This window comes from Jaculus jaculus, chromosome 4 (genome assembly GCF_020740685.1).
Source record: "Jaculus jaculus isolate mJacJac1 chromosome 4, mJacJac1.mat.Y.cur, whole genome shotgun sequence".
Lineage (NCBI taxonomy): Eukaryota > Metazoa > Chordata > Mammalia > Rodentia > Dipodidae > Jaculus > Jaculus jaculus.
The window spans coordinates 88,405,136-88,429,216 of record NC_059105.1 but is presented as its reverse complement, the minus strand read 5'-3'; the positions used below and the strand labels follow the sequence as shown (position 1 = coordinate 88,429,216).

General features: G+C 41.0%; 1 protein-coding gene across 5 annotated transcripts in view; it reads right to left on the bottom strand.

The window, feature by feature from the left end:
* Cacnb4 (calcium voltage-gated channel auxiliary subunit beta 4) overlaps positions 1-24,081 on the bottom strand; it is a 294,252-nt gene that overhangs the window by 8,023 nt on the left and 262,148 nt on the right. For all 5 annotated transcript variants that reach the window (XM_004651837.3, XM_004651838.2, XM_004651839.2 and 2 more), the window contains 4 exons: positions 23,962-24,020; positions 16,809-16,918; positions 14,527-14,678; positions 12,419-12,514 (listed from right to left, as the gene is read on the bottom strand). In XM_004651837.3, the coding sequence (XP_004651894.1) occupies positions 12,419-12,514; positions 14,527-14,678; positions 16,809-16,918; positions 23,962-24,020 (417 nt within the window). The remainder of the gene's footprint in view (positions 1-12,418; positions 12,515-14,526; positions 14,679-16,808; positions 16,919-23,961; positions 24,021-24,081) is intronic.

The window sequence follows — 24,081 nt, the reverse complement described above, 5'->3', positions numbered from 1 at the left end:
TTGGATATGCACACACAGAAGGATGCAGCTAGGACCATGCTTCTCACCATCCCAACATCTTCAACTCAAAATGCATCAAAGACCCAAAGTTGAAACTATGAAATCTCTATTGACATTCAGAACACATGAGGAACAGAAAAAGATGAACATACACAAAAAAACCAATCTATTTTTAAAACTGGTCTAAAGAGACTTCCAGGTAAGATGGCAGTGTAGGAGTCATGCCAGTGCAGCCTGCGGGGCGGGGGGGGGGGGGGGAGAAGGGAAATAAGCAGAACAACAACAAAATACATTCTTCTACTGAAAAGTGAAAGTGCATAAGTGTGGTGATTTGATTCAGGTGTCCCCTATAGACTTAGGCGTTCTGAATGCTAGGTTCTCAGCTGATGGAGACTTAGGAATTAATGCCTCCTGGAGGCAGAGTATTGTTGGGGGTGTGCTTTTGGGTATTATAGTCAGCACCCCCTTACTAGTTTTTGGCACACTCTCCTGTTCCTGTTGTCCACCTGATGTTAGCCAAGAGGTGATGTCCATTGTCTGCTCATGCCAACGTTTCCTGCCATCATGGAGCTTCTCCTCAAGTCTGTAAGCCAAAATAAACCTTTTTTTCTCACAAGCTGATTTTGGTTGGGTGATTTCTGTCAGCAATGTGAACCTGACTACAACAGTAAAGTTGGTACCAGGGGTGGAGTTGCTGCTAGATACCTGACTGTGTGGCTTTGGCCTCTGGAGCTGATTTTCAAGAGGAATGTGGAAGGATTTTAAAGTTTGGCCTAAGAAATGCCTTGCAGTGCTGTAAGTACAGCTTGATGGACTATTCTGGTCAGAGTTGAAAGACCTGAATGCATAAGAACTATGGACTGTGAAGTTTGGCTTAAGGGAGTGAGAAAGAGCTTTTGGTTGGGCTAGAAGCAGTTTGTGTGAGGGGCTTGCTGTTATGCCCATGTCCTGAGAATTTGTGCAGGATTACATTGCAAAGAAATGGACTGGCATGTGCAGAGAGACATGATACAGAAAGAAATCTTTGGTCTGAAACTTCCGCCTTTTCAGCTGCAATTGTATGAGAGATTACAATCTTTGAGATTGGGCCAGCTCACTTGCATTGGGACAATAGAAAGAATGTAGACTCTTTTGAAGGGGCCTGAATGCTCAACGAGTGGCCTGTTCTTCAAAGTCTGCTTTATTCCCCCCTGGATTAACAAATTGGCAACCCCCCACCCCCAAGTATTATGGAGTATAAGAAATGTGGGAACGAGAGGGTCATTGAATTTGTTACACAGTCTTGTGTTTCGGAAATGGCCATGGGCAGTGTGAAGCAGGTTTGCTAGATGCCTGCATGGAGACCAAAGGAGCCGTGAGGATGAACCATGGGTTGCAGTGGGGACCTAGTGGAGATGCCAGGACCATGAGCTGGCTGCTAAGGAGAGCTCCCAGTCCTGGATGAAGTTTTCCAGGACTGTGAGTAGCCTAGCTGGAGGGGTGGAATTTGAACTCCAGATACTTGCTGCTGGTTAGAATTATAGGACTTGAAGACTTGTCACTGGTTAGAGTTGTTAGACTTGGAACTACAGAGTTCAATGTTTGCCCTGTTTGATTTGAATCTTGTATTGGTTGAATATTTATTTGCTATGTCCAATGCCATCTTTTGCAATGTGAATGTTTATTCTGTGCCACTATGGATTTGGGGGAGATTTTTTGGTGTTATGGCTCCTTGGATTATGGGGATGTTTGTACATCATCAGGATTGATAAAAACTATGGGGAGTTTTAAAATACATTACATTTTACATCATGGATGGTTATCAGTTTATGGGGGCCAGGGGTATAATGTAGTGGTTTGATTAAGTGTTCCTTATAAACTTAGGTGCTCTGAATGCTAGGTTCCCAGCTGATGGAGATTTGGGAATTAATGCCTCCTGGAGGTAGTATATTATAGGGGGCAGGCTTATGGGTATTATAACCAGTGTCCCCTTGCCAGTGTTTGGTAGACCCCTGTTCCTGTTGTCCATCTGATGTTGGTGAGGAGGGTGATGTCCACCCTCTGTTCCTGCCATCATTTTCCCCTGCCATCATGGAGCTTCCCCTTAACTCTGTAAGTCAAAATAAATCTTCTTTGTCCCACAAGCTGCTCTTGTGATTTCTGCTAGCAATGCAAACCTCACTGCAACAATAAGAAACTATCAAACTCAATAGAGAAGTACTGGAGATCCATAGATTCTTGAGACCACAGAAGCAGGCAGAAGTGGCTCCAGCAGCGGTGCTGGTCTGCTCAAACTATGGAGCCAACCAAGATGCCCTAAGTAGATAAATGGATAAATAAAGTAGGCTATATTTACAGAGTTGAATGCTACTCATACAGACAGAGAATGAAATTCTGTTCTTTGCAGCAACATGGATGGATCTGGAGGACATGATGTTAAATGAAATAAGAAAAACATTGAAAGTCTTCTCACTCATGAATGAAAACTAATAAGTCATCCTTATAGCAGTACAAAATGGAATAGAAGACATGAAAAATAGGAAAAGAGGAAGGATTGGAGGGATAGAAAGAAGGTAAGAGAAAGTTTTAGGGACAGGAAAGAGTGACAAGGGAAAGGGGAAAAAAGAGTCCTGGGTTATAGAAGTATGAATGGACATGACCTGTGCACAAGATATATATAGAAATAGATGATATAGATAGATAGATAGATAGATAGATAGATAGATAGATAGATAGATAGATAGATACATAGATACATACATACATACATACATACATATAGACATGTCACAATGAATCCCATTAACTTATATAATTAATATGTGTTAATAAAAATATAATTTAAAAAGACCAAAATCAGATTGATACTGTTTGAGTGAGCTTTATATCTACTTGGATGCTCTCCATTGTCACTACTGTGGCCACAATAAAACACATATTTAATTACAAGGAATTTCATTTAATAAAGTTCTTCCCTTTGTCAATGGATGGAATTTGTATGTAGCACCTGGCTGTTTGCTTAAGCCTATTTCTTGCAAACCATGTTTTTTTCACTGCCAAAAGACAGCCTTATGATGGAAGAGGACTTGAAACTTCTTGTAGGCTTTCAAAAGCAAAGACAAAAGCAAATCACAGCTCTTGCGTGAATATTGACATATGCAAGTTATTTTCAACTAGGAGGAATTTCAAAACCTATATATCTGTAGCAACTTTTATTTCTGTTTAGGAAATAACACAGCTGAGTAGACCAGAGTGTTATAAAGTCAGTATAAGGGGAATATAAGCCATTATATAAGAAATTCAAACAGAAACAATTCAATGGATTAGGCAAACCAGCTTTGCCAAATTCTAATGCAAAGGTCATATCTAGCCAGCTGCTTACTGTGCAACATGGGAGGCCCAGAGGGTGGAAATGCTGAGAGCTATTTCATCAGCAAAAGTCACAGGCAGTGAATAGTTTGCCTCTCTGATCCCACACTCCTGGTGACAGATAGCCCAAGATAAGTGTAACAGAGCAGTTTCCAAAGAGCTTCCAGGGTAGCACTCTTGACTCCATGATGGGACCCCTTCTTCTGCTGACATAGGCGGAAACTATGGCTGCCAAAGCCAATCAGTAGTGAACAGAGGAGTCAAATCAAGCCGTCAGGAATTCCAGCACAGGAGACCCCTTCTCTGCAAGAGCTCTTTCAGGAGAAGCATGCTGCAGTTCTCTGATCACTGCAAGCATGGCAGGGGAGGAGGAAGGAATGGAGACTTGCTAAGTCTGTCATTTAAAACAATTGCTCACTTGTGCATATGTATGGACTTTACAGGGTCTCTTACTACTGCAAACAAGTGCCTGGTGGGCTTTATGTGGGTTGCTGGGCCACAGGACTATGCAAACAAACACCTTTAACCACTGAGCAAGCTCCTCAGCCCTGGTTATGTCTTTTTAAACATCCTAAAGACTTAACCACCAGCTTTGTTCTCCATTCATTCAGAGGAAGATGTGATCATGTTCCCTAGGGATACCACCAGATTTCATTTGTTGGGGACTGAGTGCTTCTGCCTATGTGACACCTGGACATGTTGAACAAGACAAGATCCTCAGTCCAACCAGCTTTTGTGGAAGACATAGTGGTCTTCAGATCCTATACTGAGGAGTAGAGCAAGGTTCATGTACTTAAGTTATTGTGGGAGGAAAACCAGAGTGGATGGAAAAGTGGTCCTTAATGGCTATGAAATATACCCTTCCCATGTATTTTGTTAAGAATTTTTATAGGACGTTGTATCTAAATATTTTTAATAAGACAATGATTGATATGGGGAGGTAATACGATGAATGGAATTTTAACAAGGAAAGTGCGGGGGGGTATTACCATGGGATATTTTTTATAATTATGGAAAATGTTAATAAAAATATGAAAATAAAAAATTAAAAATTACAAAAACTTGGCAATTAATTATGCAGTTTAAATTTACCTTTTTAAAATTTGGTTCACTACTAGGCTAGAGAGATGACTCAGTGGTTAAGTGTGCTTCTGGTGCCAACTTGATGGTCTGATAGTGCCCTACTTCAAATCTCCAGATCCCACATAAAACTGGTAAGTGTGGTCATGCACACCTGTAACCCCAGTTCCACACGGGAACAGAGGCATGAGAATCTGTCAAGCATCCTCCCCTCCTTCCAGGCTCCAGAATTAGTGAAAGGATACTTTAGCTCAAAGCAAGACCAGGCAAAGGGACAATGGAGCAGGACATCTGATGTCCCACTCCAACCTCCATAGGTGACTGACTCTTCTACACGCAGGTGTATGGGGTGCCACAAAGGAAAATATATGTGTATACACCACACATACATGCATGTGCGCACGCACACACACACACACACACACACACACACACACACACATGCAAAAACAAGAACAAATTGGTTTATTGCTGAATATAGTCAGGGGATTTAATGTGTACAAACCCTCTCATAACATATGCTTTGCTTTTGTTTATTTGTTGTGCATAGACAAAACCTCATGTGAGACATCTTCCCTATTTCTTTTTAAAAAAATCTTTTAAAGATCAAGACGTCAAAAGTAAATGAAAGGCCGGGTGTGGTGGCGCACGCCTTTAATCCCAGCACTCGGGAGGCAGGGGTAGGAGGATCGCCGTGAGTTCGAGGCCACCCTGAGACTACATAGTGAATTCCAGGTCAGCCTGAGCCAGAGTGAGACCCTACCTCGAAAAACCAAAAAAAAAAAAAAAAAAAAAAAGTAAATGAGAGACTGATTGAGATGGGGAGGGGGTATGATGGAGAGTGGAGTTTCAAAGGGGTAGGTGGGGGGAGGGAAGGTATCACCATGGATTATTTTTTAAAATCATGGAAGTTGTTAATAAAAAAAAAATTTTAAATCTTTTATAAATATTTTACTTGCCGGGCATGGTGGCACATGCCTTTAATCCCAGCACTTGGGAGGCAGAGGTAGGAGGATTGCCATGAGTTCAAGGCCACCCTGAGATGATAGAGTTAATTCCAGGTCAGCCTGGACCAGAGTGAGACCCTACCTCGAAAATATATATATATTTACTTTTATTTATTTCAGAGAAAGAGGCAGAAAGAGAGAGAGAGAAAAAACTTGGGTGTGCTGGGGCCTCCAGCCACTGGAAACAAATTCCAGGCACATGTGTCCTCTTGTGCATGTGGCTTACATGGGTCCTGGGGAATGGAACCTGGGTCCTTTGGCTTTGCAGGTGAGCACCTTAACCACTAAGTAATCTCTCCAGTCCATCTTTCCTATTTCTAAGGGGGAGAAGGAAACAAGAGGAATCTATACCTTTCTATTTTTTTTTGCTATTGAAATACAGAGACCCCTAAGGTGCTATCACTAAAATGAATGACCAGTAAAGACTGCTCCATGAAACAAAATGGCTGAATGGCCCAACACATGATAGCAATTATAAAGCAACTGCTCAGTAAGCATTTCTTCCCGTCAGAGCTGCATCATTTAGGTTAGTAAAGCTTTTGAGGTCTCAAGTGCTCAACTATGTTCACTAGTGAAGAGAATGAGACCCTAAGGGTTTTTTTGGTTTTCTGTTTTTTTTTTTCCTTTAGTGATCTAGTAGGAGGTCTTCTGGGGACAAAGAAAAGCTGATCAATACTGATAGGCTCCAGCAGAAATGCCAATTTGTTGAGCTAAATAAGAAAATCAGTTCTTCTCGCTCACTGGTGAAGTCAACATGAAGATAAGAGCATGGTGACTTTAATGTCTTTAGTTCATCTCCCATTTACTGCAGTTATTATGAATCCAAACATGCTTTCCTCCCCATGTTGCCTACTGTCACTCTTGAAAGACTGTCCCAACACCTGGCAGCGTGACTGTTTGTAAAAAGGCATCTAGTGTTTTGATCAGTTCTTATTAATGGATATGTTACATTAAAGCACTGGTGGGAAAGAATGATCCTAACTTCTCTGTGTCCAAGCTAGTTGCTTAAAATCTCTGAAAAGGTCAAGTTATCTCCTTTGGACAGAGAGAAGCTAGAGCCTGTGTGGCCTTGTCTTGTGAAGGGAACATGTGTAGTCGGCTACTCTGCTTTTCAAAAGCAGCCTTAGTAATTAAACCATGGCTATTTAGGGTCTCTCTAATAATGAATCCACAAACAGGGAGAATACTTCAAGAGGATGAATAAATCCACACGATTCTAAATAATTTAAATAAATAAGATTACTGGAACCAGGCAATGGAAAATTTCTATTGAGAGCACTCTATCAGACACTACATTGTTCCTTCATTCCCTTCAGAGCGCGTGCATTTAGTAAAATGACTTGGAGTCTGTTCAGTACTGGGAAATAAATAAAATAAAATAGAGAAGAAAAGAGAACCACTATGGTTTCTGTAATATTATAGATTTGCAAGCCTTTGCTGAGGAGATGAGCTCCTTTCTTACAGAAAGAGTGATCAATGCCATTTTACACACACACACACACACACACACACACACACACACACACGACCATTATATAGCTCCCAGACACAAGGTCAGCTTTTGGTAACACAAGCCAGCTTGTAACTAAGTAGGATTAAAGGATTACATTTCATTTATATATTCAATTGTCTATCGACTTTTCTCACCATGCATTATGAAGCTCTTATTACCACAGTACTAGGGCAATTTGAACTTGGCTCCTTAAAATGCACTATTCTTAACTTCTCTGAAAAGGAAAAGTGTACCAATGCCTACAAGAAAGCAAATAAAACCTAAAAATATGGTGGGTAGAAACAATACTGACAAAACAAAACCAGGTTGGTAATATAAAAGAAATAAACTTTTTGTCATGGATAACTGAGGAAAGCAAAAAGAAAAGACATCAAAATTGAAGAGGGACTAGCTGGGAAGAAGGGATTCAGTGAAAGGAGATGAGGGAAGAGGGATAAAAGAAGGTACTAGAAGGGGATTATAATCAAAACATATCATGTATATGTATAAAAATTGCCAATAAAAGGGTTTTAAAAAAAAGAATTGAGTTAGGCTTGTGGAACCTGTCAGTTCCAAAGGCTCTTTTCTGTCTGCATCCCAGTGTACCAATGTATTTTTCTGCCTAGAAGAGATTAAAAATGGCCACATATGGGGCTGGAGAGATGACTTACTGGTTAAGGCATTTTCCTGTGAAGCCTAAAGACCCTGACTCAATTCCCCAGAACTCACGTTAACCAGATGCACAAGGTGGAACATGCATCTGGAGTTTTTTGCAGTGGCTAGAGGCCCTGGAGCACCCATTCTCATATTCATTATTCTTTCTTTCTTTCTTTCTTTCTTTCTTTCTTTCTTTCTTTCTTTCTTTCTTTCTATCTATCTATCTATCTATCTATCTATCTATCTATATGCCTTTTTCTCCCTCTCTCTCAAATAAATAAATAATAAAATATTTAAAAAGAAAAAATGGCCACATATGCCTTGTCACTTCCTGCATCAAGATGGTGGGCTATGTCCCCTCTCCTTGGATCTGGGTAGCCTCTGTGACCATTTTAATGAGCTCTTTGAAGCCACCGTGTTTAGGGCTATTTAGTTTTAGTGACAGATATGCAAAGCTTGTCCTAGAATAAGGGTGGCAATTTCCTTCAGCTACCTCAATGAGGCCTGCCTCTGGCTTCTTAAAGCTTGACTGGAACTCAGCCACTACCACAGGTTACGTATTGTCTGTGGCCACTCAAAGGCAAAGCTGAATGGATCTGTACTTGGCTCATACAATGTAAAATATTTACCAGATGGCCTTTTACTAAAAAACAAAACAAAAATTACTGACTCCTCTCCTAGAGAAAGCCTTACCCATGAGACCCACACTTCTCTCTCCTGGAGAATGACTAATCTACTGCCATTTGCTATCTAAAGTCTTACTGGATTAGGACACAAAAATCTTATGCTGCCTTCAGCCAAGACATACGATCTTTGGAAAGCCAGTTCATCTCTCTTGGACTCACTTCCCTCATTTGTAAAATGAGGAGATTGGACCAGATCAGTCTTTCCCTTGCAGTGTTCCATGAAACTGTAAACCCATAAATGGCTCTGTGGAAAAATGGACCTGTAGCCATACTGCAGGGAAGCACGGTGTACGCTCATCCTGTGGGTGATTCTAAGTGTGTGCTAGCAAAGTCGGGGTCTGCAGCAGAGGGGCCAGGTAACATTTCCTTACATTAGTGTTTTCCCTACCATTGTTGGCTTCAGGGTTCTTTTCCTATACATATATCCTGACATCATCACATGAAACTCAAAGTGTAATGCTCTAAGGAACTTTTTAAGGTCTTTTGTTTTTCCCTCCAATTGTCCCTGAATCTAGGATTCAGTTTTCTAGCTATCAAGAGTTAATTTTTTTAGTGTCCCTTCAAACATCCCCTTCCCAAGACTGCTGCCTTTAACAATATTGCAATGTGAGATCCTGCCAGTGAAATCTGCAGACGTTGCCAACTGGGGAGGAAGTAGCCAATTAAGCAAGTTACAAATTCTCCAAAAGGAAGTAAAATGACATGGTGATCACCAGACTTTGGGTGACAATTATGATTATAGTCTTGAAGTATAGGGACAAATGTAGATACATTTTTAAATTGCTAGTAGCTTTTCAAATCTCAAGATTTCTTCCTGTGAGCCAAAACAGACTGCACCATTCCTTCCTATCATGACAAATGCTATTCATGCACTAGCAAATGTTTAGAAACTGTGACGTGTGAAGGGAACCTTACTTATTCAGACTGCTTGTCTAAAATGCAAGTTCATCTAACCAAGTAGAAAATGAAGGACATGTTTATCCTGCTGCGAGAAGGACAGGGCAAGGCTGTCCTCCCAGTGTATATGGCCAGTTGGGATTCCGGACCTGAGGGAAAGTCCTAAAGTGGCTCTTGGTATTGCTTGCCGGTACACGTGCTCTTGGTGGCAGCTCTTTCAGATGTGGCAATGCTCACTGACCACCCCTTGCACAATCATGCCAGCAGCAGCGAAGTGATTCTGAAGAGAGACACTTGTGATCCTCCCCACTACCAGATGACTGAAACAGCCTTTCTCAAGGAATTAGAACCCCCACCCAGGAACCTCTTGCTCGAGGAAGACAGAAGCCTGATGCCAGTGGAGGAATTTGTCTCTCAGGAAGAGAGTTCTCATAGTTCTGAGAACTTGAAGGACAGAGATAATGATGGGTCAGTGATGGGTGGGGTCCACACCTTGACCAGGGAATGCTGAGGTACACATAACTCTTAACTTTCAAACTTAAACCTCACGTCATTACTCTGGGCATAGACTGGGAAAGGAGGTCACTGGATCTCTTTATTTATTCTTCTTTCCAATGTGGTCATACTGCATTACTTTCCCTTTTCCACTTTTCTCTATTACGTGACATATTGAGGACAGGTGGCCAAGCCTAGCTTGTTAGGCTGCCAGGGCCCTGCCTGTAATCATAAAACCTCTAGCCACACCTTCAGGAGCTAAAATGCCTCCATTGTAATAGGACGCAAGGTTTGCTGTAGCAATTATTAGGAACAAATGTTAACATATGCACTCTCATGAAAAGAATAGAAATTTTCTCCAACAAATCTCCTATATTTCTATCTCCACTTGGGTGCTTGCTTCCCAGAATCCCAAGCTGATTATAACTACAGTTATAAGAGAGTCCTAATCATAAGAAATAATAACAGAATTCTCAATTTTGGTAGCCAGACAATAAAGATTATGTTCCTTCAACTGTGAACTGTTACAGGGTCAGGGGCTAGGTGACATATTCTTTTATATTCACTTGGTGCTGTAATCACACATTACACTGTGTGGACTTCTTAGTAGGCAATGTACGTTAAACTTTTTAACATAGAACTTCAGGCTCCAAGCTATGCAAATTATCTTCAGGATAGGAAACCTGGCAATTGTACATGTGGAGGGTAGATGGGTTGGAAGAAGCCAAAAAGATATAGATTTAATCTTAACTTGCTATGTGACCTCAGGAAAACACTTGATTTTATTGTTATTATTTATTTTTTTTTTTAATAAATTTTTTATTTATTTATTTGAGAGCAACAGACACAGAGAGAAAGACAGATAGAGGGGGAGAGAGAGAATGGGCGCGCCAGGGCTTCCAGCCTCTGCAAACGAACTCCAGACGCGTGCGCTCCCTTGTGCATCTGGCTAACGTGGGACCTGGGGAACCGAGCCTCGAACCGGGGTCCTTAGGCTTCACAGGCAAGCGCTTAACCGCTAAGCCATCTCTCCAGCCCTTATTATTTATTTTAAAAGAGAGAAAGAAAGAGGTAGAGAGAATGGGCACACCAGGGCTTTCAGCCAGTGCCAACAAACTTCAGACATGTGTGCCCTCTTGTGTGCATGTCCAACATTGTGTGCTTGCATCACTGTGGGACCCGGAGATTAGAACATGAGTTCTTAGGCTTTGCAGGGCAGTGCCCTAACCGCTAAGCCATCTCTCCAGCCCAGGAAAATCATTTGAACTCCTCTGTGTTCAGTAACAAAATGGGAATTACATTGTTTATTTTACTAGGGTACTGTGAGGATGATAGATGATCTACAGAAGGCACACTGGCCCATTTTAAGCATCTAATGAAAGGATGCATTATGGCTCCTCTTGCCTGTATAGCCTTTCCTTCATCAGTTCTTCAATTTGTATTTATTATGTGAGCATCATGAGCGAGATGGGTGATACAACTGTGAAGCAAGAGGCACATCCTCAGAGAGTCTGACCACACACAGCATAGAAGAAGCGCAGCTGGGAATGATACCCGAAACTCCCAAACAGTATGTATCTTGTGCCAGGCACTATTCTAACAGCTTTAGCACATAGTCATCCCTTGAATCCTTATACCCACCTCATGAGGCAGGTACTTGCCCAGGTTATGTAACTTGTCTGGGTGGATTTGAACCTAGCCATCTGGCTCCAGCATCTGTGCTCTTAACAACTATGCTGTGTTGCCTCCCTAAGCTTTCGAATTGGTTTTTATACTTCCCTAGAGCATAAATGACCTTTATACGAATATAAAAAAAAATCTAGCAAATCAACTGAGTAACGAAGACAGTTATTTCTTTCAGAAGAGCACTGGCACAGACATTGTAAGTCAACTGAGCAGTGCAGACACTGACTGGCCACTGCTGCCCTAGTGCCCAGTGGGAGCAGTCACCCCCCCGCCCCGTCCTAACACTGCTTGCCTTCCAGCCACAGCTGTGCGTGGCAGCACAATGCAAGTTCCTAGCTTATATGTCTTCATCGCTCTCGACCCTGCCCTTTTCCTCTGCTCTAACCACTGTGCTCCTCCAGCTCCAAGAAATCTTCAATATTTGCCATCATAATCTTTTATGTGTGGCAGAACCTTCCAGAAGAAAAGTGAAAGGAAAAGTCCAATTGGCATGCTTTACTTTGCTCTTTTCTTTTTCCAATTTTTTAAAAAATTTTTTAAAAAATTTATTTATTTGAGAGTGACAGACACAGAGAGAAAGACAGATAGAGGGAGAGACAGAGAATGGGTGCTCCAGGGCTTCCAGCCGCTACAAACGAACTCCAGACGCGTGCGCCCCCTTGTGCATCTGGCTAACGTGGGACCTGGGGAACCGAGCCTCGAACCGGGGTCCTTAGGCTTCACAGGCAAGCGCTTAACCGCTAAGCCATCTCTCCAGCCCTACTTTGCTCTTTTCTTAAAAGCGCCTGAGTGACTGGATGCTGCAGCAGCAAGGTAATGAAGGCAGCTTCAAGGACAGCAGGTTTCAGACCCTAAGCTCACTTCTCGGGGCAGGCACCAGTCTATTCTGCAAGCCTGAGCCTAACCCACAGGGCAGCGGCAGCTTGCTCCAAGAAATCCATTAGGTTTACCACAACCTACCATAGCTACCATTGCTTTAGAATAAAAACCACAACACTAATTTGAAAAAAAAATCCTCCTCCTTCTAGTAGTCAACAATGATTAAGACAAAAAGCAATGATAACACTTACCGGCGGGCACTGGGCCAGCTTGTCAGCTGCCACCAGTTGGACGTTCAAGTGTTTACTTTGGGACTTTCCTCTAGATTTAATCAGCCGCTGTAACACCTGATGGAAGATGACAAGAATCTGAGGTATTGTTAGAGTTGAAAGAAAACCAGATAAACTGAGATCTTTTAAATAGCCTGTTTGGCCTTGAAGAGTAGTAGAGAGGAAATAAATGGGAGAAATCATCTCCTATGTAAACTCTAATGATACACTGGCTTTCTAGAGTAGGTTTGCTGTGCTCATCCCATCCGGGGTCCATGTGAGGTCTTGGTGGAATCCTCTCTCAGTTCCCACCTAAAGTTTTAAATTTCTTGGAGATTTTAGAGAGCCCAGCTACTATGAAGGAACTGATCTATACCTGGTCACCTATGTTGAGTCAATGCTTTTTTCTTTTTCTTTAGTTTTCCTTCCAAGGTAGGGTCTCACTCTAGCTCAGGCATCATGACAGGCTGACCTGGAACTCGCTATGTAGTCTCAGGGTTGCCTCGAACCTACTGCGATCCTCCTACCCCTGCCTCATGAGTGCTAGGATTAAAGGTTTACACCACCATGCCCAGCTGTTTTTTTTTTTTTTTTTAATTTTATTTGTAAGCAGAAAGCAATAGAGACAAAGAAAATGAAATGGGTGCGCGAGGGCCTCCAGCTACTGCAAATGAACTCCAGTTACATGTGCCACTTTGTGCATCCGGCTTTATGTGGGTACTGAGGAACTGAACCCAATTTGTTAGGATTTGTGGCAAGAGCCTTCTCTCCAGTCCCTTGAGTCAATATTTTAATATTATTCATTTGAGTAATATTTTGGTTCAGTTAAATATCAAAGTCACATGTATGGCTTTTTTTGGTCGCTAATAATGAATTAGACATTCAGTTTCACTTACATTACATTACATTACATTACATTACTTCAGGATTAGAAATCTGGGCAAAACATTGCATTGGTACAATATTACACATAAGCCAATGACACACCAAAGCTGACTCCAGTTAGTCATACAGTCTCCTGTCATTTAAATAGTGCTGTCTCTCCTCAAACAGCTCTAGTCCATCAGACTCTGTGACTCCTCAGCGCTTGTGTCCATGCAAGGCCTGCCCCTGCACCTCAAGACATCACCGTGACCAGGCATGAGAGGGCTGGCCCTCCACTGCTGCAGAGGAGGGTGCTGAGTCCCCACCAGGAGGGGACAAGGCCATTGGCCAAGACTATTTCGACCCATTTTACTAACTATCCAGATGCCATGGTTTGATCAGGATTCCCCCTAGTCACTGAACATCAGGGCCTACAGAATCCCTGAATGGCTGCAAAAGATACAACTTCTTTAGACCATCTCCTCCCATGAAAGGAGACCACTGTTCTGGTGGGGAGTAGAGTTCATGCAAATAAAATGCAGTCTAAGAGGTACTAAAAAGAAATTGAATGTTAAGATAATACCTCTCATGGGTTTCTGTTTTACATTTACTTTTTAAAACATATGCACTTCTTGAAAATAAAAGGACACCTAAATGGAAACTGAAATTTGGGACTGTCTCACTTCTATTTCTATGTCCCCAAGAGTCAAAAGATACATGACAAGTTGTGCTTAACCATGGAATGACTGGATTCCTCAGAGAACCCAGGCTACATGTCAAGATCTCTAGCATTTTCCTGAGAGAGATTTACCCAGTGACAGTTCACTTTACATGAGATACGCATACGTTTCTTAACTATGTACTCCTCTCTCAACTGGAGAGATAATATAGGCGATTAACAAAAATCAACCTTATCCGGGAAATTTGCCAAAACAGCACCACGGTTTATTAAAAAGCTACAGTCTGCTTTCTCTTATCCTCACCTTACTTTGTTTCACTCTACCAGTATAGGAACCACAGTAGGCAGTGAGCTTCCAGGATGGCTGCATTTTTCTTTGCTATCTCAAAATTCCTAGACCCTGCATGCTACTTTAAAATGTGCTCATTAACAGACTCTTAAGATGCCCTTCTTGCCCTCAAACAACAACAGCAACAACAAAAGACAGAATCAAGAATGCTACAAAGAAGACAGGCCTCTAGTCTCCCAGACAGAAATGAATTGTTACCTTTGGGGATGACACTTTCACATGGACAATGATTGGGGCTAAGGAAGTCTTTATGAGCTGTGCTGGGTGGTTGATAGTGTCGGCATCAAGGACAACCAGTTGTAGAGATCTCGCCAACTCAAAAATTCTTTCAATTTCACTTTGTACTTCCGCTAAGAAGAGAAACAATGAGGGTACTAGTTATTCTCATTAATTACTACTTATGATAAAAATAGTATAAAATTTTCAGACATGTTTATCTATATTGAAGCACAAAATGTTTTGAATATTCATCATTCTAATATAAAATCTTTTCTATAGATAGAAATGAGTTGAGTTTTAGACCAAAAACACTGGTGGAACATCTCAAGTTAGCCCTCTTGATTTCTTCATTACACTCAACCTAACATTAGCTATTTATATAGCCATGGTGATTCTTCTTTGTCATTGTTGATGTTTGCTTTGTTCTAAAGAAACTAGAATGACATTAAAAAAACAGGGCTGGAGAGATAGCTTAGCATTTAAGGCATTTGCCTGCAAAGCCAAAGGACCCAGGTTCAATCCCCCAGGACCCATGTTAGCCAGATGCACAAGCAGGAGCACACATCTGGAGTTTGTTTGCAGTGGCTGGAGGCCCTAGTGTGCCCATTGTCTCTCTCCCTCTCTCCCTCCCTCTTTCTGTCAAATAAATAATAACTAAAAATAAAATATTAAGAAACGAAAAGAAACCCAGATATGAAGCAATACCAAAGAAAAAGCACATGACAATGAAATATTTCTATCTATCCACATGCTATATTTTTATAGGTAGCTTTTTGAACCCTCATTCCCACATCTCTTGCTTTGATCACATGTATTTTTAACAATTTTATAAAATATTTACTTGAGAAAGAGAGAGAAGGGCAGACAGATTCAGAGAGAGAGAGGGACAGAGAGAAAATAAGCACATCAGGACCTACCTAGGTACTGCAAATGAACGCCAGATGGATGCACCTTGTGCATCTGGCTTTATGTGGATACTGGAAAATTGAGCCTGGGTCCTTTGGCTTTGCAGGCAAGCACCTTAACTGCTAAGTTATCTAACCCCACATATGCTGTTTTTAGAAATATTATTTATTTGCAGGCAGAGATAGAAAACAGGCAGAGAATGGATGCACAAGTGCCTCCAGGCATTGCAAACTCCAGATGTATGTGCTACTTTGCATCTGGCTTTACATGGGTATTGGGGAATTGAACTCAGGTCATTAGGTTTTTCAGGCAAGCACCTTAACCATTGCACTATCTCTCAAGTCCCTGATCACATACATTTTTGTGTCCTGGTAAAGGCTTGGTTCCCACTCACTGCCTAACCAGTACAAAATTTGGGGGCAATGTCATTCTGGCATAAGCAAAGAAAGCTAGGAGGCCACAGAGGGCCACATTACATTATGGGGTGATCCCTGGACCTTGGTAGTATGTGTAATAGTACTTTATAAGCGTGAGGACACAAAGGCATTTTTATCTACAGAGATCATTTTCTTCGAGAAAACCAACCTTAGCTACCCAGAACCATTCTCAGAGAATGTCAATGGCAGTATCTCCCTGTCTGCTCTAGGCAAATGGAACTCTGGATAGTCATAAACTGTACTGCTAGAGGCCCTAAGTGAACTTGACCACAGTGATCTGGGCCACATCACCAGCATCCCTGGGACTACTGGTCTCCCTTGTCCCAAATCTGTTCTTATTTCTCCCATAGGCTCATAGGCTCAAGACAGTATTTCCCAAAGTGACTTCCTTACATGCACAGCTTCAACTCTTCCACAGTCATTTATCCTTCTCCTGTATGGTAAAAATTCAGGATGTTTTCTGATGAGCACCCCAGAAAAGACATGTTTAAATGCCCTAAATGCTCATAATGGTGGCCTCCATTTCTACTTAAAAGATGGCACTCTCTGGGTTGTAGTTACTAACACGACACCATCCCCCACAGATCTTATCTCCTTTCCAGTCATCTGAGACTCAGGTATGACAGCAAAGCTTAGGCAAAGGTGAGATGAGTGGTTTCCTGTGATTGGGCAGCAATGCACTAGGAGTACCTGAGGACGACTGCCAGCCTGCTGGTTAGCTAGCTGACTACAGCTGACTGAGCAGGCTCTGGCTGCTGCAGGACTCTGCTCTCTCGGCGTCCTTGGCTGGCTTTCTTGAGAGCAATTCAGCTCTTCTCAGTGCACAATAGAGACCAAACGGGGAAGAAGGTATTCACACCATGCATCAAGCAGGTCAGAAAATACATCTTGGAGAAGTACTGCATTTGAACATCTTACCTAAGCTGGATCTTGTGTTTGAACGCTCAATTATTGCTCTCTTGCTGGGATTGTTGAGGACTGACCTCTTAGCAAGAGAAATGTCAGCTGTCACTCTTGTTATTGATATCCTATGAATAGGAACACAGAAGAGAACAAGCCAATAAAAATGTTATAAGGTTCTCCAAGTGACTTATAAGCACAGTACTTAATAACCACTTTATCTATTACTGTGTAACCACAGTGTGGTGAACACTGGCCACAAGTATTTTAAACAGACTCTGGTTAGTATTTAAATGTAAGCACAGCAAATGAGGGAAGGCTTTGGCTCTTTAACTGGAAGCTGTTCCAGTGAAAATGCTCTTCCTCCATGTCGGTCTACCTTGCCAAGTTCCCTTAATACACCCCATACCAGGAGGGAATGAAAACATATGAATTCACCACACTCTTTCTAGGAAGCAGCATCATAGTTTCCTCACGATCCACAGCTGAGTTACTCTTGAACAAGACCTTCAGGAATTAAACTGCTTGAGCCCAGCACTGCAGTGCTGCCAGCCAAAGGGGGAAGTGTCTTGATTTTGATCACCAGAGAGAATGAACCACGGGTGGCTAAGTTGTACTTCTTAGCTCAGTAGTTTATTTCTGACACATGATCATTTCTCCACAGGCTCCAAGGGAAGCTTCACTCCTAAGTATGTGAGTGGTATAGTTTCTTGTGCACAGATGAAGGACCATCAGCATATTTGCATATGACTGGATAAATCGGGCAGGCAGTCATAAGACATTAGAGTTGAGGTCAATGTATTGTAACAGAATTTTCATGTTAGAACATACCTTGTAGCCATGGGAGCAAAGAATAAAGCAAGACATTGCATGGATAGAGAGGCTATGATGGTTTGAATGGATGTCCCTTAATAGATTCAAGAGTTTTATAAAAGCTTCCTGGATTTCCAGCTACCTGGCTGGAGGAGGTGTCATTGGGTGGATCCTGGGGTCCAGCCCTAAGGTATTAATGGGGGCAGATCTAATGCCAGCCTAAGATACACAGAGTGCTTGAGCTCTGCTTGGGGTTCCGGAGTGTGCTTGCTTGCGGTGCTTCTGGTGATTCTGTCCTGTGTGTGGACCTGTGGAAGGGGGCCAGCGTCTTCTGCCATGATGGAAGTTCCCCTGGATCTGCAAACTCCCTTCCTCTCATAACTGTGTGAAGTCTGCAGGTCCATCCCAGAAATGTGAAGTTGACTACAACAAGAGGCCAATGTAAATATGACTTACTTTTGTTCTTTCTCTTAAAATGGTTTTTTAACATAATTTTATTTTTTGCTTTGTTTTGTTTTTGTTTTTGTTTTTTGGTTTTGGTTTTATGAGGTAGGGTCTCACTTTAGCTCAGGCTGACCTGGAATTCTCTATGCAGTCTCAGGGTGGCCTCGAACTCACAGTGATCCTCCTACCTCTACCTCCTGAGTGCTGGGATTAAAGGCGTGCGCCACCACGCCCGGCTATAATTTTTGTTTTTGTCTGAGAAAAGGTTTCACTATGTAAACCAGATGTCTTTGAACTTATGAATGTCCTGTCCAAGCTTCCCTAGGGCTGAAACTATAATAGTGATGTGTCAAAATACCAGCTGAGAAATATCACTTCTTTAAGGCAACATGGTGTTCAAAATTTCTAATGACCCTTCAAAGAAAAATACTGCTCAGAATATTTTAAATTTATACCTGGCTAATATATATATATATATTTTACATTTTAGAATGTTTATGCCCTAATAATTATTTGATTGTGGCCTCAAATTGTCCTTTGCAGAAACAAGAGCTTTGCAGAGTGTCCTCAGAGATCATTTTGGACACTTAGGGGAGAGTTGGTGAGGTGCCAGCTCTCTGCCCTTGGTGGCAGGCAAGTACTTTTATATTTGTGCTTTCTACATGCAGGCTTAGTTACGATAATGACATAATTTCATTGTAAAAAGGAAAGTTCAATTGCTAAAAGACATCAGAAAATACTGGTGTAATAACTCCATTTTTACCAGGAAGAAGACTGAGATACAGAGATTGACAGCCCACTGGTGCACTCAAAGATAAATTGTAGATTAGTCCCTTGAGTACAGATCAGGGCTTGTGACTATATAATTCTCTTTCAGTTCAGTTTTCTTCTCCAGCAAACCCATATATTCAGGATGAATCAGGTCATCAAGTGCATGTACACAACCTTGACCTTGTAGTGAGGAATGCTGAGGACTTAAGCCAGATTTAAGTTCAGTGGAGCCCTGTATCTTAGTTTCCACAGAAGCATTTTTTTCATTTTGGATTTTTGAGACAGAATCTCATTCTAAAGCCCAAGCTGGTCTGAAACTGGCAATAATCCTCCCTTTAACCTCTCAAGTGACAGGATCACAGGCATGAGCCACCATGCCCAGACCCATGGCATCTCTGAGGCATGAACTCTCCCAGGCATCCCCCTTTCCTTACAGAACAGGTTTCATGTCCATTGCTATATTCTAGGAGTCTCGTTTGTTTACTTTAAGGATATAGCAGCTGAATATAAACATATTGCCACATTCTACAGCAAGCCAAATATATGGCTAGAACCGATTAGGTTGTTTCAGGGACAAAATTCAACTTTCTACAATAATGATTTTTCATGGGCCCAAAGCTTCAGTGAAAATCAAATTTTCTAGTCCTACACAAGCCAAATAATGACTTTTGCTTCTTAAAATTTGAAGGGATAATCAAGTAATGTGAACTCTTATTTTTGTCTGAATTATAAAAGTACTTATAGAAAGCCATTTTCAAACACAATCAAAGTTTTACAAATATAGAAAAAACTGCTTTACATGGTAAAAACATAGTAAAAGTTTTGGGCAAAAATATTTTTTTCTTGTTTTATTTCCTATTAAAAACAAATCCATTTTAAAATATGTTGTTAATAAAGATATGAAGCAGAATTGAAGATAAAAAGACATAGCCTTAGAAGCCCTTCAGCAAGACAAAAGAGGATTTTCTCTTGCAAAGATGTTATTATTAAAATCAGTTACAAACCCCAACTTTTTAAAATAAAAGGCTCCTTAGCATAGTAATTATGTTTACTATCAAATATTTTTGGGATAGCATCCTCCCTCCTCCTTTTCTTGTCCCATGAATCTTGGTGGCATGCTTCTCTAACACGGTCCTTTGGCAACCTAACAAGTGACAGTGTTAGTAGTTACAAGCCAAAAGGAGTTCGGTTTGCTAGCAGACTGGGTGTACAGCAAATGTCTCTGAAAACAAGCAAAAATCATTCTCTAAATCCAGCAAACCTATACTCCCACTGTTAGGTCTTTCTCTTCTGGAATTGATTCTAATGGCTACTGAACATCATGGACTATAAGTATTCTTTTTCTGTAGATTTCTATGGAAAGATATTACTTTCAGTAGGACATTCTCATTCAAAAATAATTCGTATTTCTGTGTTGGTAGTGTAACCACTGTAAAATACATCTTTATTCTTGGTACCTTTAACAAAATATCCATTCAATATAATTAACATATATCTAATATTATATTTATGTGTAAATAAATAAATAATACACACACACACACACACACACAGAGAGAGAGAGAGAGAGAGAGAGAGAGAGAGAGTTTTGTTTATTAGAGACAAAGGAAGAGAGAGAGAGAATGGGAGTGCCAGGGCCTCCAGCCACTACGAATTCCAGACACATGTATCACCATGCGCATCTGGCTTATGTGGGACCTGGAGCATTGAACCTGGGCTCTTAGGCTTTGCAGGCATGCACCTTAACCACTAAGCTATCTCTCTAGGCCCCTGTTTTGTTTTGTTTTTCAAGGTAGGTCTCACTCTAGCTCAAACTGACCTGGAATTCACTCTGTAGTCTCAGGGTAGCCTCAAACTCACAGTGACCCTCCTACCTGCCTCCTGAGTGCGGGGATTAAAGGTGTGCACCACCATGACTGGCTAATATAGATATTTTTTAAAGCTCTTAGTGATCATATGGAGAAGTATTGACTGAAAAGACAACACTCAGTACAATGGGGAAGAAGGCACAGGAGGACCTCTATGTCTCCTGTGGTCTCTCTTGGCAGGTGTATGACAAGGGCAGTCACAGATGGTGATAGTAGATCTGTTGTATCTCTCTTGGGTGTCCTTAGGAACCAAGAAGGTAATATGCAAAAGTGCCTTCATATTGATGGGGACATTGACAAATGTATACAACACAAGTAATTGTTGGTGACCCAAAGACTTGAAAGGGACAACTTCCTCATATCTTGTACTCAAATGCTCTCATCTCTAAAGTTGGTAAAACTCATATGCAGTGAGATCATAGGAGAATGTGTCCAGACATGATATGATCAAAATCTATTCATGTAAACATTCAAGTCTGGCACAAAAGTTTCCAATTTCTGTCAGTTGTTGAAGTTTCACTAAGGAACCAGCACTTAGAGAACAGTGGGAGGAGCTGACAGGAAAATAATTTGAGGCAGGAGTCACTGTTCTTTCAATTTGTTAACTGCACCACAATGTGTTCATGCTTAAGTGGCATGACAGCTTTCGGATACCTTCAACTTACCCCATTCCTTTTACAAATAAATACTGTACTGTATCTTAGCACTTTTCTACATTGCATCCTTTGCTTCTTTCAAATTCCTTCTCACTCTAACTATTTCTAAAAACATATTCCCTGGCTAATAGCTTCTTTTCGTTTAATAGCCTATCTCTGTAGGTTATAGGGTACTCATTTAGGATTTTGAGTGATAACACGATGCCACAGAGCTGAGCTGATCTACATGTCAAGGTCTAAAATACTGTCTTTATGAAACTGGGAACTATGGACAATGAATAATAAATAAGCAATAGCTAAATAAAAACATTAAAAAATAAATTTTAATTAAAAATTTTGAATATCCTAGAGTAACAACTTTTGGGAGATTTGAAATGATGGGCATAGGTCAACAAACTGCAACTGGTTTGACTGCTTGCAGCTCAGACTGACCATGGTAGATTGGACCAGCTGGCCGAACTTCACTGGAAAGGGTGATTCTCAATGAATGTGAGTGGCTCCACGCTCACTGTGCACTCGCTATGTCCCTTGCAGGCTGACTACCACCAGAGCAGATTGGCAGGCTTGCAGGGTCTATGAGCTACACACAGGAGCCATTCCTGCAAGGGGGGTGTCTGTGTGTACAGCAACCTGCAGGAGCTATTTACTATTCTGCTTTCCAGTTTTCTTTCCAGTAGTATGGTTAAGACCCCACAACAGCAATACCACAATCAAACTTAATAAAAAAATGTTGGTCTAAATTGACTCAAATCATGTATAAGGTATCAAAAAACATTGCCTTGACCTTATGCTTCTGTGACAGTCAAGCAAATGGGCTGTGGTCTGCTTCATGGGAGTAATTTCTAACCATTCTCTGAAAGACAGTATTGGATAAAGATGCCTCTGCGCTAATATAACACATCCTTTATCTGTTCTTTCTCCTGACTGTTAACATACTGCATTCACAGCCAGTGAAGCGCTGAGTAGGTTTCCACCAGAACATATTGTCTATGCTGTAGCACTGTGCCAAAGCCTTCCATGTAATTGTTCTCTGGGCTGGTTTCAATGAAAGATTATGTGTTGTTTTCACTCCTCTTATTAACTGGTAAAAATACAATGCAACAGATTGTCATGGTTCAAAACACGAGGCTATTTCCTGCACATGAGACATGTTCTCGTGGAGAAGCTACCAGGCAATTTCTTCCTCCTTATTCAGCTGTCTGTATGCCCTCACTAATGAGCTCACTGGGTTTTTTTTTTCCTGCTGCACTGTCTTCTTATGACCTGGCAAGTTCACTCTCACACTCCCACCTTCAATGGCATTGCTGTGCGTCAGATGCTCCAGGACTGCCTCTATCTCCAGCTGTCACTTTTAGGCACCGCTGGATTTTCCAGTGCAGATTCTCTGCCATATTCTCAGACCCATGAACACTTGACATGGAAATTTTAATTAAAAGCAACTTCCATGGAGTAGGTATAGCAATTAATGCAGATAATTTCATTTGGTTCAAGCCAACCTCTAGTATAATGAAATGAACTTCCTCCTTCTGGGCCTCAGATTCTGGAAGCCAGTAATTCAGCCATTTGACTTTCTCTTTGGTAAATTATCAAAAATCCTCTCTGCTTTTTGATTCATGTTACCTTTGGAACTTTAATAACACTGTTGTTTACAGCAATGTTATATGGAGATCAAAACCACCTAACACAAATGTCAGCTGTGTTATTAGATTAAATTTGTTTTGAGCAAAGGCTGTGATTGGGGGTACAAGAATGAGGCACTGCTCAGAACATCCTTCGATGAAGGCACACCAGGCTAAAAACAAGGGTTCAAGCATAGCCGAAGGAACTGTGCAAGTGGAAAATACTCAAGTTGGTTTCATGTGTTTATTTTACATGGTGCATCACCACTATGGGAGAATTTGTACATTATTGCATCAATAGTGATTTTTTACCACTTCTCTATAAAACATAAAAGCTCTATAGACATGTTTCATATAACTTAAGTATAAAGTTATTTGTTGGCTAGACCATATTGATGATGGTTTGTAGTGAGGTCATATAAAGCAGACCTATAAAACAATGAGGATATTTCTAAGAAAACAAACCCAGAATTTAATACCCAAATAAGTACTATTTCCTACAATAATCACTTTGGAAAGCTTATGACTAGAACAATTATTGCATTCCTCTTTTAAATAAATTATGTGCTTTGTTTTATTGTTAGAAGTTATTTCTAGCTTTTCACTCTTGCAAAGTACTACCTTACAATCACATGTACACACAAGCACAGTTTCCAAATGCTACCCAGCACAAAAAATAACCATCACACTCATCAAAACTATATATCTTAATTAATTATTTCTTGAATATAATTTGGTATGAATCACTAGTAAGTCAGAAAATAAAGACAAAACGTGCATTGCAGAAAAACAAATGGATTATTTTTTCTTTTCAAGGCCCTTTATTCCTGGAGACTGCATGCTATATGTCATGTTTTCAAATCTCTTCCATCATATACTTCCCTAGGAGAGTGAATTCTCTGTAATTAGAAGACCTCTGCAATTTCTGATCCACAAATCAATTTATCACACATGTTCAATTAAAGGAAGATAAAAATACAAAAATATCTATATGTCTCACCTCCCATCAAACCTGTGCTTCAGGAAATCAAAGAGGGCTTTCTGCATCATGTCTGTTACCTTTGCAGAGGTGAGAAAAAAGAATGAGCAAACAGAAAGAGAAAGAAAGAGAGAGAGAGAG